Source organism: Podarcis erhardii (genome assembly GCF_964252035.2).
Source record: "Podarcis erhardii genome assembly, chromosome: 7".
In the NCBI taxonomy this organism is placed as follows: Eukaryota; Metazoa; Chordata; class Lepidosauria; order Squamata; family Lacertidae; genus Podarcis; species Podarcis erhardii.
Genome location: NC_138511.1, coordinates 41,781,265 through 41,795,589, shown reverse-complemented (window position 1 = coordinate 41,795,589; position 14,325 = coordinate 41,781,265). Strand labels below are relative to the sequence as shown.

The window sequence follows — 14,325 nt, the reverse complement described above, 5'->3', positions numbered from 1 at the left end:
ATTCTGCACCTACAAAAAAGCATGAAAAACATGAAAGAAACAAATTTACACTGGGCACAAGTTGTGCTAATTAAGTACATGTGCACAATGTACTGTATCTGTTTTGTGTTATTTATTTTCTGCAGTGTTTATTAAGAATTTCTGAATACTATATGTAGTAAATTAATCTGTATAATTTAATGTGCTTCAGACAGGTATGAGGCAATGGTAAGAGCAAACTTTGAAGCCTTTCTTTGCAAACATAAAGGCTAGAAAGCTGAAAATGTTACACAGTTGATTTCTTTGCCCAGAACAGTGGTACCTCGGAATAAGTACTTAATTCGTTCTGGAGGTCTGTTCTTAACGTGACACTGTTCTTAACCTGAGATACCACTTTAGCTAATGGGGCCTCCCGCTGCCGCTGCGCCACCGGAGCACGATTTATGTTTGTATCCTGAAGCAAAGTTCTTAACCTGAAGCACTATTTCTGGGTTAGCGGAGTCTGTAACCTGAAGCGTATGTAACCTGAGGTACCACGGTACAGTGGTACCTCTAGTTATGAACTTAATTCGTTCCGGAAGTCCATTCTTACCTGAAACTGTTCTCAACTAGAGGCGTGCTTTCACTAATGGGGCCTCTTGCTGCCGCTGCGCCACCGGCACACAATTTCTGTTCTCATCCTGGGGCAAAGTTCTCAACTCAAAGTAACTGTTCCAGGTTAGCAGAGTTTGTAACCTGAAGCGTTTGTAACTCGAGGTACTACTGTACCACATGATTCATGCTTGTGCAGAATTGTAGCACACACAGAGCCAATCTTATTGGGTGTGAGGGGGGGTGGAAGTAAAAGGATGTCACTATTTAGACTCAAGCTGACTTTGAAGGAAGGTGGAACAAGGACTGGCTGGAGCAGGTTGCACCTCTTTGTTGCTCTCACTTCAGTCTGGGCTGCAACACCCGCTTTCTTCCTTCTGCAAAGCCACACAGGACAGGACTGGGTTGTTTTGCTGACAAGTTGGCTGTGCCCCAAGACCATACTGGCTTCAGACAGTCTAAAGTGGAGTGAGAGTCACAGGACAGGTTGTGCACCTTCAGACATCACTAATCCAGCTTTATTAGTAAACCAACCATAATAATATATTCAGTCAAGAACAGTGCTGTACAGAAGAATTCCACACTGAGAACCAGTTCACATTATTTTTGCTCAGGCCACTCAGACTTTGCCTCTTCCCATTCCAAGCTCAAATGTTGCTTTTGTGTCAAGCAGCCCATTTTTACTATCCCATCACTAGCACAGATTGCAAATTTTGCATGCAGCTGTGCTACCTTATTGTAAAGAAGGTGTTCATAGGCAAGCAGAGAAGCAAGCTCATTTTGCAACGAGCTGCTCAGGGAAGAGTCTCACTGTTTACTGCTTTGGGGTGCTTAGGTTGCTGCTGATGCAGTGCAAATGTTTTGTGCTACAGACAGTACCTCACAATTGGTTGTGCATAAGTTAGTCTGATGGGTTTGGCAGATGCAGATACTGCCTAAGAACATGCAATGTCTTCCACATTTTTAGCTTGTTGGTTAAGATATGTGCTTTGGTTCCTACCCTTTTCCTCAGATCATTCCCTCCCAAGCATTCAGCATTTAGCTGAGTCTTCCCCAACCTAGTGCCCTTCAGATGTTTTCAGTTCCAACTGGCACCAGACCATTCATTATCCTACTCTTAATCTCAGGGTTGTGGGTTCAAGTCCCACATTGGGTAAAAGATTCCTGCATTGCAGGGGGTTGGACTATATGACCCTTGTGGTCCCTTCCAACTCTACAATTCTATGATTCTATTCTGTTATCCATTAGGGAATGCTAACTAGAACTGAAGGAAGTTGCAGTCCAAAACCTCTCAAGGCCACCATGCAGAAGAAGACTGGCTTAGGTCCTGACAGGGAAAACCTGGAGGCCCGTGGACAGCAAACTCCTGCTCATGGTAGAACTGGCTCAGAACCAGTGTGCTGTTCCTTCTCAGCTGGCACATGCAAGCTCAAGCAAAAACAAATGGCCCCTCCAGAGTGGTGTTTTTATGTGTGAGTGTATTCTGCAATATGTCATTTATGCAATAATAGTGTGGTGGATTTATACAGGCGTGTCCACATTATCATTCCACTTTGTAAGTTGTTCTGTAGTGTTTCCCCAATGTTGCTGAATTGTTGGTATCTGAAGGGGCACGTTAGACTATATATAGCACAGCAAAAGCGGGGGGGGGGGGATGAAACACATTTGACTCCTGAATTGGGGAGGCCCATTTGACATCAACATGAAATGGAGCCTTTAGTGTGATCAGCCTAGTCCTGTTGAATGATCTGCTAGTATAGATTCAGCAGGTGCCTTCTGTTTCAACCTTTAAACGCCTGCTGAAAATGTTTTCCTCTTTCCATAATACTTGATAGTCTGTGATTTAATTTTTTTACATGCTTTAATTATAGATTCTTTTAATGATATACAGCAGTATATAAATACTTTCCATAAATAAAGAAAATGTATGTTGTGAAAAGTTACAGGATTTCAGCAGGACGTTGCAGGACTTACACAGCATTGAAAGTGGGATTGCCTGTGACTGCCCCAATACCATTATGAGCACAAATCATGAATGCACCATAGAAAGAATGCCTGGAAGGGCCCTTATTTACCTTCTGTCTTGGAAATCTTGTGTGCTGACCCCCACCAGTCCATGTGTATATGGTAGGACTTGTTTTCAGAGCTGATTTTCTGTACTGCCTGGAAGGGTCCCTCATGTCTTTTCTTCTCCTTTTATTTCAGGCATCTGCTTTTCCTCTAGAGGCACCTGCTCTGAAACTAGTTGCCAGTGAGGCTGCCCAACGCCCATCGGGCCCCGTGGAAAGCACAGCTGTGGGGAACGGAGCTGCTCAGGATTACAGGGCTGGTTTGGATGTGGAGGGTGCAGCTCAAACAGCTACAAGTAAGCACTGCATTCCTTGTTTCAGTTGGGAGTGTGCTTGTTTGTGTGTGTCCAATAAATCCATTCATACATGTGGATAAGTGAGGAGTGGCACAAGGTAGAACTCAATGTCGGGTGTGTGTAGCAATGGGGTTCTGTTCAGATGATCTTCTTATCTATGAGAGTAATGAGATTTCAGCCCACAATAAGTGATGCAAACCTGGCAGCAGTGGGTGTTTGAGTAGTCTTAATACAGGCTAATCTCAAGTTTGAGAGCCAGATAATGTGTTCTTCAGTTTGGCTTTCAATAAGTGTATCTTTCTATCATCTATCTATCTATCTACACACACACACACACACACACACACACACACACACACACACACACTTTTCCAGCTGACTTTTCAATGTGACCTGAAGCAGAGCTCCAGCTAGCATTCAAGAGCATTCACCAGCAGCCTGCTTTGACAGTGGTTCTCCTAGTGGTAAGGAACACAATACAGTCATACTTCGGGTTACATCCGCTTCAGGTTGCTTCTTTTCAGGTTATGGACCACCAAAACCTGGAAGTACCGGAACGGGTTACTTCGGGGTTTTGGCGGCTGTGCATGCGCAGAAGCGCTGAATTGCAACCCGCGTGTGCGCAGACGCGGGTTGCGAATGCTGTGGGTTGCGAACGTGCATCCTGCACGGATTACATTCGCAACCTGAGTGTCCACTGTAGCTTCTTAGTAAGGCTCTCCTTAAGGGAAATTTTTGAGCTCCTGTGCAATTCCTGCCAGGGCTTTTTTTGGGGGGGGCGGGCTGTTGCATGAAGTTCCAGTTGCTGAGACCAAACCCAGATGTCCCAGTCTGCATGTAAAATATATTTTTCTCTCTTCCTTTCCAAGCAGTGACTTGCTGATAGGTCAAAGGAGGCCACTCCTGAGCCTTTGCTATCCCAAAGCTAGGTCTGGCTGAGTGCCATCTCCAGGGAATTTAACATCCTCCCTGGTCAGGAACTGCAGCATTCCTAGAGGAGGCGTTTCTTTCACTCTCTCTTACACACAGACACATGCTTTGCACCCCACCTTCCGGGCCTGTTCTATGCTGAGAGTGTAGAGCTCCTGCTTGGATGAGGCATTGGCTTCCTCCTCCACCTGCTGTTATGAAAAATTGCAGGAGGAAGAAGCTAGCCCTCAAGGAACACAGGAAGTTGCCTTATGCTGAACCAGGCCATTGATTCTTCTAACTCAGTATTGTTTACTACACTGACTGGCAGAGGCTTTCCAGAGTTTCAGATGGGGGACATTTGCAGCCCAGTCTGGAGATGCTACTGGGGATTAAACTTGGGACCTTCTGCATGCAAATCAAATGCTCTACCACTGAGCTATGGCCCTTTCCAAAAATGGCTTGGGCAGCCCTCCAGTTCAGCAAGCTGTGGAGTACTGGTGTCAGTGCGGCAGGGAGTCTGGGAAGTGAGTGACTGTGAGGCAGTCCTGATTGGCCACAGCTGAGGCCTCTGACCTTTGGAAAGAGCACGGGGAGAGCGGGGCCATGTGTTCACACAATACAATTGCTGTAATTTAGCAAAGGATTTATTAGCTCCCTGCTGCACTTCCTATAAGGGAGCGCCATACAGAGGTCTAGGAAAAGCTTGTAGAGTTCCTTCTGCTTCCTTCTAGAGCCACCTGGTGGTGTCTTTCCAGAATAAGGGGTCAGGGAGGGTCTTTGGTAATTTGTGAGCTATTTACTGCCAGCCAGCTGGGAGCAGGAGCTGTGGCCTGGAACGGGCCATGTGAAGTTGCCTGTGTTAATTACCAGAGTCGCTTGGCAGACACACTGAGTAATGGCATGTTAGATGCCTGCTGTATTTCGTGCACCGACTCCTCAAGGCAAGGCCTTTGTGTTCCTGGTCAGGATCTTGGCTGGCACTCAAGGAGGGAGGAGATCTCAAAGCCCTGCCAATTGCAGGCGGGTGAGACAAGGTTAAGCACGGAGGTTGGCTGTGCTATGGGAGGTCTGCAACCCCCTCCTTTCTCCAGCAACTCACATGGCTCATCCTGACACATATTCCTCCAGAGAAGGAATGCAAGTGTGATGTGGGAGCTTATTGCCCTGTGCAGAAAGGGAGGTGTTAAGTTCTACTCAGCCAACTGATTGAAAGCAATGGACTTAAGCTACTCATGCTCATTAATTTCAATAAGTCTACTCTACTCTTGCTAGAACTAACATTGGCTACAACTCAAAATGTTTAGTACTGTATGAACATATGAAGTTTGGAGTGACAGTTTTATTTGGGAGTGTTAATAACTTACAAACTATGTGCTGTATTTCTTGTGCATATGTGTCTGATAAACACACTGGGTCTAGTGTGCATAAGGACTGTGCACATGGATGCATTTTCTATATAAAACATACTGTTCACAATTGGTTCACATATTTATAGTGGTACCTTGGGTTATGAACTTAATTCATTCTGAGGTCCATTCTTAACCTCAGGCACTACCACCGCACCACCAGTGCACAATTTCTGTTCTCATCCTGGGGCAAAGTTCTCAATCCAAGGTACTACTTCCGGGTTAGCGAAGTTTGTAACCTGAAATGTTTGTAACCCGAAGTGTTTGTAACCTGAGGTACCACTGTATACTAATACCACAAATGCATTCAACTCAGAAAATTAAGGGGGAGAAATTATAGACATAAACTTGCTCTAGATTAGTGAAGGTGGAAAGATAAAAGTCTGCTTTTGTACCATGTGAGAATTGCCGATAAGCACATTTTCCCTTTCAATTTCACATATTAAAAACACACAAACAAAAAATGGCAAGGGAGGGTGCTTGCAGAGTGTGCAGTCAGAACTGGGTGGTCTAGTTCAAGCAAGGATAGGAAGAGAGAGCGAGAAACCACTGGGGAGCACATCCTGGCAGCAGTGCAGAGCTGGGAGTTCAACAAGTGTCCTGAGGAAAGTTTATTAGAGCGTAACAACGTAAGAAGAGCCAGGAGGCTGAATCAGGCTAATACAGTGGTACCTCGCAAGACGAATGCCTCGAAAGACGCAAAACTCGCAAAACGAAAGAGTTTTTCGTTTTTTGAGTTGCTTCGCAAGACGGATTTCCCTATGGGCTTGTTTTGCAAGATGGAAACGTCTTGCTAGTTTGTTTCCTTTTTCTTAAAACCGTGCATTCACTTCGAGGAGCAACTCATAGCACGCGGTGTGGTAGCCTTTTTTGAGGTTTTTGAAGACTTTGGTGATTTTTGAAGCTTTTCCAAAGTCCGTGCTTCGCAAGACGAAAAAATCGCAAGACGAAAAAACTCGCGGAACGAATTAATTTCGTCTTGCGAGGCACCACTGTAGACCATCTTGCCCAGCATCCTGTTCTCACAGTTGCTAGTCAGGTGCCTATGGGATGCCTACAAGCAGGACTTTTTACAGAAACTTTATCTTCAGGTGCCAGGCCTTTGGCTAATTAAACAGTCTATGGCCTTTTGAACTGGGGGTGGGGTATTGTTTTTGTTTCTTACTATGTCATGTATTTTTGTGTTTTTATTGTAAACTGCCCTGTGATCTGTACCATCTGATGAAGGGTGGTATAGAAATTTAATACAAATGAATAAAAGTGTGTATTCAGAGGCATGCTATCTCCAAAAGTGGAGGTAGAACATAGCCATTGATTCTGCTGTGCTTGTCCTCTGACATCCCCCACCTCCTTCCCTTCTGGTTTTTAATCATTACTGCAAAAAGAGAACATTATCTATATACACTGAAAATATGAGACATTATTAATACTATTGGAAAACACCCATTACCTGTTTAAAAAGCACACCATTATTTCCTTGGATTCCCCCTGAACTGATAGCAGGGAACAAACCTCTTGTCCATTTTGTGGGCCAAGAATGTAACAATTGTTTTAAGGTAAAGGTAAAGGGACCCCTGACCATTCGGTCCAGTCGTGGCCAACTCTGGGGTTGTGGCGCTCATCTCACTTTATTGGCTGAGGGTGCCGGCGTACAGCTTCCGGGTCATGTGGCCAGCATGACTAAGCTGCTTCTGGCAAACCAGAGCAGCGCACGGAAATGCCGTTTACCTTTCCGCTGGAGTGGTACCTATTTATCTACTTGCACTTTGATGTGCTTTCGAACTGCTAGGTTGGCAGGAGCAGGGACCAAGCAATGGGAGCTCACTCCGTCGCGGGGATTCGAACCACTGACCTTCTGATTGGCAAGTCCTAGGCTCAGTGGTTTAACCCACAGCACCACCCACGTCCCTAAAACAATTGTTTTAGTACCTGTTTAATTAGATTATTTGGGAGAGAGGGAGAAAAAGAATCTATATTCCCAGGAGGGTAGCCTTCTTAGTCTGTTGTAGCAAAAACAACAAAGAGCCCTGTGACATCTTAAAGGTGTAATCTGTGAATAAATGGAAGTTTCATCCTGAAGCATATTATGTCCATTTTTCCAAGCCTAAATCATACTGTTGCTTGATAGGGCGGGGGCTGAGATTGATCAAGCTTCCTCCAGTGCACAGCGTGGCATCTGTGATGGTTATGACTATGTTCTACCTGTACTGCTGGAAGGCATCATGCCTCTGAATACCACTTGCTGGGAATCACAAGTGGGAAGTGCTGTTGCACTCATGTATGGGCATCTTGCTGGCCACTGTGAGTACAGGATGCTGGACTAGATGGGCCATTGGCTTAATACAGCAGCCAGGCTCTTCCTATGCCCTTATGAAACATCTCCTGGTGAGCTTGGGTGACTGGTTTTGTTCCCCCAAGTGCAACTCTGCAAGAGTTAGAGAGGGCACTAGATAGTCTGAAAGGGTTTTGTGTCAAGATGCTGCAGAATGTTCCTGCATTATTTGCCTGCTCCTCATGGGGATCCCCTCTTACCTTGGAGGCACAAAAACATCAGTTACAGGCGGCCATGTGGTTTTCTGTTTCTCCAGCAGGTGGCTGGTCAGCGGACTGAGTAAATCATCATGCAAAGCTTTCCAGAGCAGCCATGCCCCCCTCCCCCTTCCCCAGGTCTGCTTATCTCTGTAGGCTCAGCAGCAAGGGGAAGGCCCCTGCCATTTTGGCCTTTTGTGCTTCCTCAAGTCCTGGGATCAGGCATTTGTTTAAATGTCGAAAACCTCTTCCAAGTAGCACTCAAGGCAAATTACAACAATTCAGAATACAGCATAAAAAGCACAGAAATTGTTAAAGGCTCCAAGACGTCTTTACCGCCCAAATGAGCTGCATGGCCCTTGCATGCTGGACTTTCTTGGATTGTTTGGGGGTCACTGACTAAAATCTTTACTGGCTGAAATCCAGCCTGCCTCAGTTCCAAACCCCATCTGGCCAGCTGTATCCAGAATACTCCTTTCCCCCACCCCATGTAAGTCACAGGGGCCTATCTTTAGGCAGGCAGAGTTAGTGGTGGGACATCTACTATGATTGGTGCCCTCCATCTGATTGAGATATCAGCCCCAGGTTGCCAAAGGCTGATGGAGAATTTAATCTCTCAGGTCTCTCTCCTATTTGTTCTCCACATCCTCGGCCTTCAACCTCCTACTTCCTTGCGGGGTAGAGGAATAGTGCTAGGCCACATCTCTTAAAAATGCTAATTAAATGAGGAAGAAGAAAAAGGAGGACATGTTCCGGAGCATGTGCAGAGTTTATTCTCCTCAACCTTCAGTATCCACAAGTCTCCCTCCTGCTCCCACCTGGGGATCGCATACCAGTTTTAATCCCAGCGCCCCCCTCACTCGTCTGTCTTGGAAGCAAGTCCCGCTGGTGGGGTTGCTTCCAAGTTGGCCATGCCCAGGATTGGGTTGGAAAGCTACACTTCTGCGCAGGTTGACTTGGGAACAAGTCTCCCGCTGACATTCGTTGGGGCTTTACTTCGGAGTAAACACGCCCAGGACTTTTGGGGGGGGCGGGGGTGAGAGGATCCCTCCTGGCGGGTGGGAGCCACCGTGGGCGCCGAAGCCCCTCCTCCCCAGAGGCAAAATCGCTCTTCCCCCCGCTCCGCACGTGCTCCCCCGGCGGCCTTTTCCGGGAGGGGGCTCGGCCAGCGGAGTTGCCGTCGCCCGGTTGGAGCCGGTGAGTCACTCGGTGGCTGCAGCTCCTGGAACAGGAGTAGCCCAGCTGGGCTGGGCCGAGCGGAGCCGCGGGCGGGGAAAGAGAAGCACCAGAAGCAGGAAGTGAGGCGGGGAGACACACACACACACACGCACACACGGAGCCCGAGCAAGCGAGCGGCTGAGCCCGGCGCTCCTCTGCCGAGAAGTTGCCTCCCCCGCCCCCCCGCCGGCCCCGGGGAAAAAAGTTTCCCTGGCCGGCCGCCTCGCCTCCGGCGGCTGGATGAGCGCAGTGCCTCGCGAGGGTCTCGCCGCCGCCGCCGCCGCTTCTGCTGATCCCCGCCGGCTGTCCCCATGGAGGACAGGAGCCCCCGCTGGAGCGGCCGCCCGCCCATCATCGGTGAGTGCCGCGCTTCTCCGTCTCCTTCCTGCGCCCATCACCGCGGAGTTGGGGCGGGGGAGGCGCGCGAGGAGGAGGCTCCTGCTGCTGGCCGCCGCCGCCACGGCTTCCTCCCTCCGCGGGAAGTTCAGCTTGTTGCTGGCTGTCTGGACTGCTGTGGATTTCGGACCGGGGGGTGGGTGGAGGAAACTTGTAATAGGAAGGGGGCGGGGGCTCAAGTCCCCGCGTGTGTGGTTGGCTGACTTCTCTCCCTGCCGAAAGAAGGAGCTCTGTACATGCTCAGAGAGGTGAACTATTTTAGAACCATATCTGTGTAATAATGGCAAATAGGAGTCATTGTTGTTGTTGTTGTTGTTTGTTGTTGTTGTTTTTAAGGGAAAAGGTTTGTGGAGTGGTATTATTGGTTGATAGTAGCCCTGATTTTTAAGGTGAAAACCTTTGTTTGGATCAAGCCCTTGGGCTGAAATCTCCCACTCTAACCTGGATGCACTTTTTATTGATACCAAAAGTGTGAGGGTTGGTTGAGGTTTCTCAGGGGTGACAGGAACACACTCTACAAGTGTTCTTTTTAAACTTTTCTCCAGGCTTAGGGGAAAGTGGAATTGAAGCAGGTTCCATTGGACAGCCTTTTGGCTTGGTTGTGTTCAGCCTGAGGAGTCCTAGAATCAGTTGAATGTATTTTTGGGAAGTTTGGAGACAGCTGTGGTGGGTTAGCAGCATGAGATCTAGGCACATGGATTAGCCTGCTTTCGGGAGGCCATGCGAGAGGGACTGGCACAGTGCATCTTGGAGCATGCGTTTCTTCCAGCCTGCCTAGCTTCTCCATTCTGTTTGCTACCAAACTCCCATCCCATGGGATCTTAACCTCCAACAAACTTTTACAATATCTGTTAATGTAGGATACATTCTGCCACATAATGCTACAGAAGGCTTACCTTGTTAAAAAAGCTGATTAGCAACTTGTGTCCATTTTGTTATAACAAATTTAAAGTGCTCACACGTAATGGGAATAGATTTTTAACATGCAACAACTTTTTTGCAAAGTCTCTGCTGAGTGTGTTCTTGTGGAAAAAAATGCCAAAGACACCCATTCTCAACTAGTGCTTTTGGGCAGTGTTAGAAACTCAAATATATAAGCTAGGTGCCAAATGGCACCTTAAATATAGGTTGCAGTCGCCACAACAGAATGTCTGTTCGCCAAGGGATTGGACTAGATGACCCTTGGGGTCCCTTCCAATGCGACAATTCTATGATTCTATGATTTTGTGATCTCAACTACATTGCTTGACTGTAGCTTGCTCTTACAACAGTTCACTTGCCCCAGTATGCAAGAAGGAAAAGCTCACCCCTAGTGGAAATTGTATTAGTTTTTATTAAGGCAGGTTTTAAAAATATGCTTGCCAACCTGGCACCCAGAAATCTTGTAGTCGTAATTGGACCCATGCTGAGAGCAAAACACACCTGGCTAATTTCTAACACTCCACCTCTGTTTGTGCTTATATCAGATGACTTCTAAAAGTCATGAAATGTTATGTCTGAACCAGTAGCAGCCCCCAGAAATTTGGGCATTTGGGGAAGTGGCTGGAGGCATGCAACCTACCAGCTTGGATGCTTGTGCTGTTGCACTTCTAACACTGAACTCCCACCCATCCCCGATTTGCCCACGTGTGTCTTTGTGACTTGGAGAGGGAAGTAGAAATAGATTCTTATGCCAAAGAAAGATTAGAGGTGAGCAGATCCATTCATACAAGTATTTGAAGGTCTGCTTCATATTGATGGGGTGAATTTCTTTTCTTTTATTCCAGACATAGGACCTGAACCAGTGGGTTCAAATCATAAGAAAAATGATTAAAATTAGGATGAACTTATTTTGCAGTGGAGCAGACTGTCTCAGAAAATGGGAGACTCTCCTTTGTTAATAGTTCTTAAGTAGAGACTGGATAGCCATCTGCCAAGGATGGTGAAGTAGTGGATTCCTTGCATCACCAGGGTGTTGGACTAGAGAACCTTTCCTTGCAGCTCTGATTCTGAGAAATGCTTCTGAATTTGCTGCTTAATATCTAAGAAAGGGGTAAACTCTGTTAAGTACACCTTACACATGTAAAGTAGTTCAGGAGTATACTTGTAAAGTTGAGACAACAATGCTGGGAGAGAGTTTGTTTTGATTCCTGTACCCGCTCCCCTCTTTAAAAACCAGTGCATTTCTAAGGCGGTTTACAATGTAAGCAATAAAACCAATTCAAAAGGAACATCATAAAGTACTTCAGCATATAAAAAGTTTTAAAACGGAACCTAAGAGCCAGCATAGAGACAATAAGACTTAATTATAAAAAGAACAAACAAGCAAAATTCACAGCATGTTTCAAAACAGCAAGAGAAGGACTTGGTGCCATTGCATGGACAATCCAGACAGCACAGTTTATAACCTACCAAGCCTAATGGATATCACCAACCATGTGCCATGGTCTGTCAGTTGCTGGGCAACATCCTTGTTGTGTGGTCTTGGGTCAGCTGCACAACCAGGGAGAGCGCTATGGTACTCAGGTCCTGCCTGTGGACTTCCCTTTGGGGCATCTGGTTGGCCACAGATAGAATAGAATGCTGAAGCAGATAGGCCTCTTATTCTTAGGTTTTTTTGCCCCTGGTGGGCCACCACACGACTGGTGAATTGTAGTTAGCTTTCAGAGCAAGACCTTGTACAGGATTGGGGTAAGCAATAGAAGAATGCAGTACTTTCCCTCCAGGTGTGTGTGACTTGAATGTGTCTTCAAATATCACTGAGATTCATTAAAACCAAGAGGAAAGAGAAATACATTAAGAACATCCCATCCCCTTCTAAAAGCCCACACAGATAGTTAAAGGCCAAAGGCCTGGTTATAGAGGAATGTTTTTGCCTGGCGCCTGAAGATATGTAGCAAAGGCACTGGGCTAGCGTCCCTAGGAAGAGTATTCCACAAACTGGGGAGCCATCATATAAAAGGCCTGTTCTTGTGTTGTCACCCTCTGGACCTCTCCTGGAGGGGGCAGTCCAGGGTGTGTCCTCATAGACCCATGTGTGTGTGTGGGGGGGGGGGATATACTTTGCCTGGCCAAAGATAACATGGGAAATGAAAAAGAGCAAAGACAGGTAGTAATGCACCTAGGAGGCCAAAGTCCTGTGATGAAATCATCTTGCCCCCAAAACAACTTTATTTATTTATTGACATTAAGAAAGAGGCAATCTTCAGTGACACATGCATACTGCAATGCATTGTATGTGCAGCTGCCTTTGGAAACGGTCCAGAAATGCATATTACTCCAAAGCAGAGTGGCAGGGTTGTTAACTGGAATGGGACCATTTGATATTACAGCAGTATTTTGTCATCTGCACTGGCTTCTAGTCTGTTTCCAGACCTTTAAAGACCATGGCAGCTTGGGGTCAGGTCAGAAGGATTCTGAAGTATCGCCCTGGACCTTAAAACCATCCTCAGTGGTTCTTTTCCTTTGCCTCTCATCCCCAAATGAGATGCAGAGGTGGTTACCAGGAAGGGGATCTTTTCAGTGGTGGCACCCAGCTTGTGTAATGCTCTTCCCAAAGAGGCTTGCCCTTTGTACTGTTTTCAGTGCTAAGTGAATACCTTTTTTTATTCTACCAGGCCTTTTAAATCCATTGATTTTTATTCTTTGCTGCTGGAGTTTTTATGCTGTTTTACATTTGCCCCCCCCCAATGAGTTTATAATTGCTTGTTAAATGTTTTTATTGTTGTTGTAAAGCCGCTCAGAGAACTTTGTTACTGGGTGGCATTTGAATACTGTGAATAAATAAATAAAACCGGCTTCTAATGGGAAAGGACAAAGACTGAGGCAGAAAGGGAGAATCTCCAGCCTCCCTGACAATGGGACTTGTTTGGAAGCAGCGTTGGGGCTATTAGCTTCCTCGCTTCCTCTTGTTTCGTATCCCTGGCTCTAGCTTTGAAGTGCATGCTGTCTCTGTTTTCACTGGCTTGCCTGGGAGAGATAATTAGAAGGGCCAGGACTTAATTATTTGCTCCTTTCAGCCTCCGCTCCATTTTATAACTTATCTAAGTCAAATAGAGGTGATTGCTACAGAAAGGAGCTCTGCTGTGTTGATAGAGCTTGGCTCTGGAGATCAACCTGGTGACTCCTGTGTACTTAGAACAGATCCAAATCTAGTGGGATGAGACTGGGAATCCAGACTGCTTTGCTTGTGGCTGGGTGACTTCAGATAGATAGATAGATAGATAGATAGATAGATAGATGATAGATAGATAGATAGATAGATAGATAGATAGATAGATAGATAGCTGTGCCTTGATTCACCTTCCAGTGCAACAGAGAGTGACTGTTGTCTAAAACTGGTGGTATCTCTGCAGCTGTGGAGCTGGTAGAACAACGGATATTGGTTGAGAGTGAAGTTTGTGTCATTGTGCTCCTGATATGCATAATGTTGAAGGCCTTGTATCCTGATTTGCTCTTGCTTTCTAGGTTATCTTATCCAGCTTCTCTGCATTTCACCCTGGCTGTTGAAACACACCTCTTTGGTACTGCCAGTCCTGGGTCAGGCTTTCTTCTCCCAACACTGCCATGCCCCCACATCTGCAATACTGAGGCATTGCCTTACCTTTGCATGCTTGGCCTTTGCATTCTTGAGAAACCCGGTGGTATCCTCTCTTAAAACAAATGAAAGCATTTTGGAAATATGTAAAAACAGAGAGAGAGAGAGCAATAGAAATTATATGAGATGTGTTTTTATCAATAGTCTTTATCAATCACTAACTACCAGTAATCTAAATTATTTCAGTCACTTTTAACTTACTTTTCTGTGTTTTCACCTCACATGTTGCTCCTTGCCATCCTGCTCAGTAATGTGGAACATAGAAACCTACATGATTCCACACCATCCTAAGTCAGTCCATAAAAGCAGGGATGGGGAATACATTACCCTACAGATAGATGTCAATGAACTAT

At 46.2% G+C, this 14,325-nt stretch overlaps 1 protein-coding gene across 4 annotated transcripts in view; it reads left to right on the top strand.

The window, feature by feature from the left end:
• Positions 1-14,325, top strand: part of GSE1 (Gse1 coiled-coil protein) — a 429,515-nt gene that overhangs the window by 168,160 nt on the left and 247,030 nt on the right. For 3 of the 4 annotated variants that reach the window (XM_081870144.1, XM_081870138.1, XM_081870140.1), the window contains one exon: positions 2,776-2,935. Coding sequence is in view for 3 of the 4 variants with exons in the window: in XM_081870138.1 (XP_081726264.1) it covers positions 2,776-2,935 (160 nt within the window). In the remaining variant the exon portion in view is untranslated. Of the gene's footprint in view, positions 1-2,775; positions 2,936-9,255; positions 9,358-14,325 lie in introns of those variants that run through there. The other variant, XM_081870141.1, reaches the window with a different exon arrangement.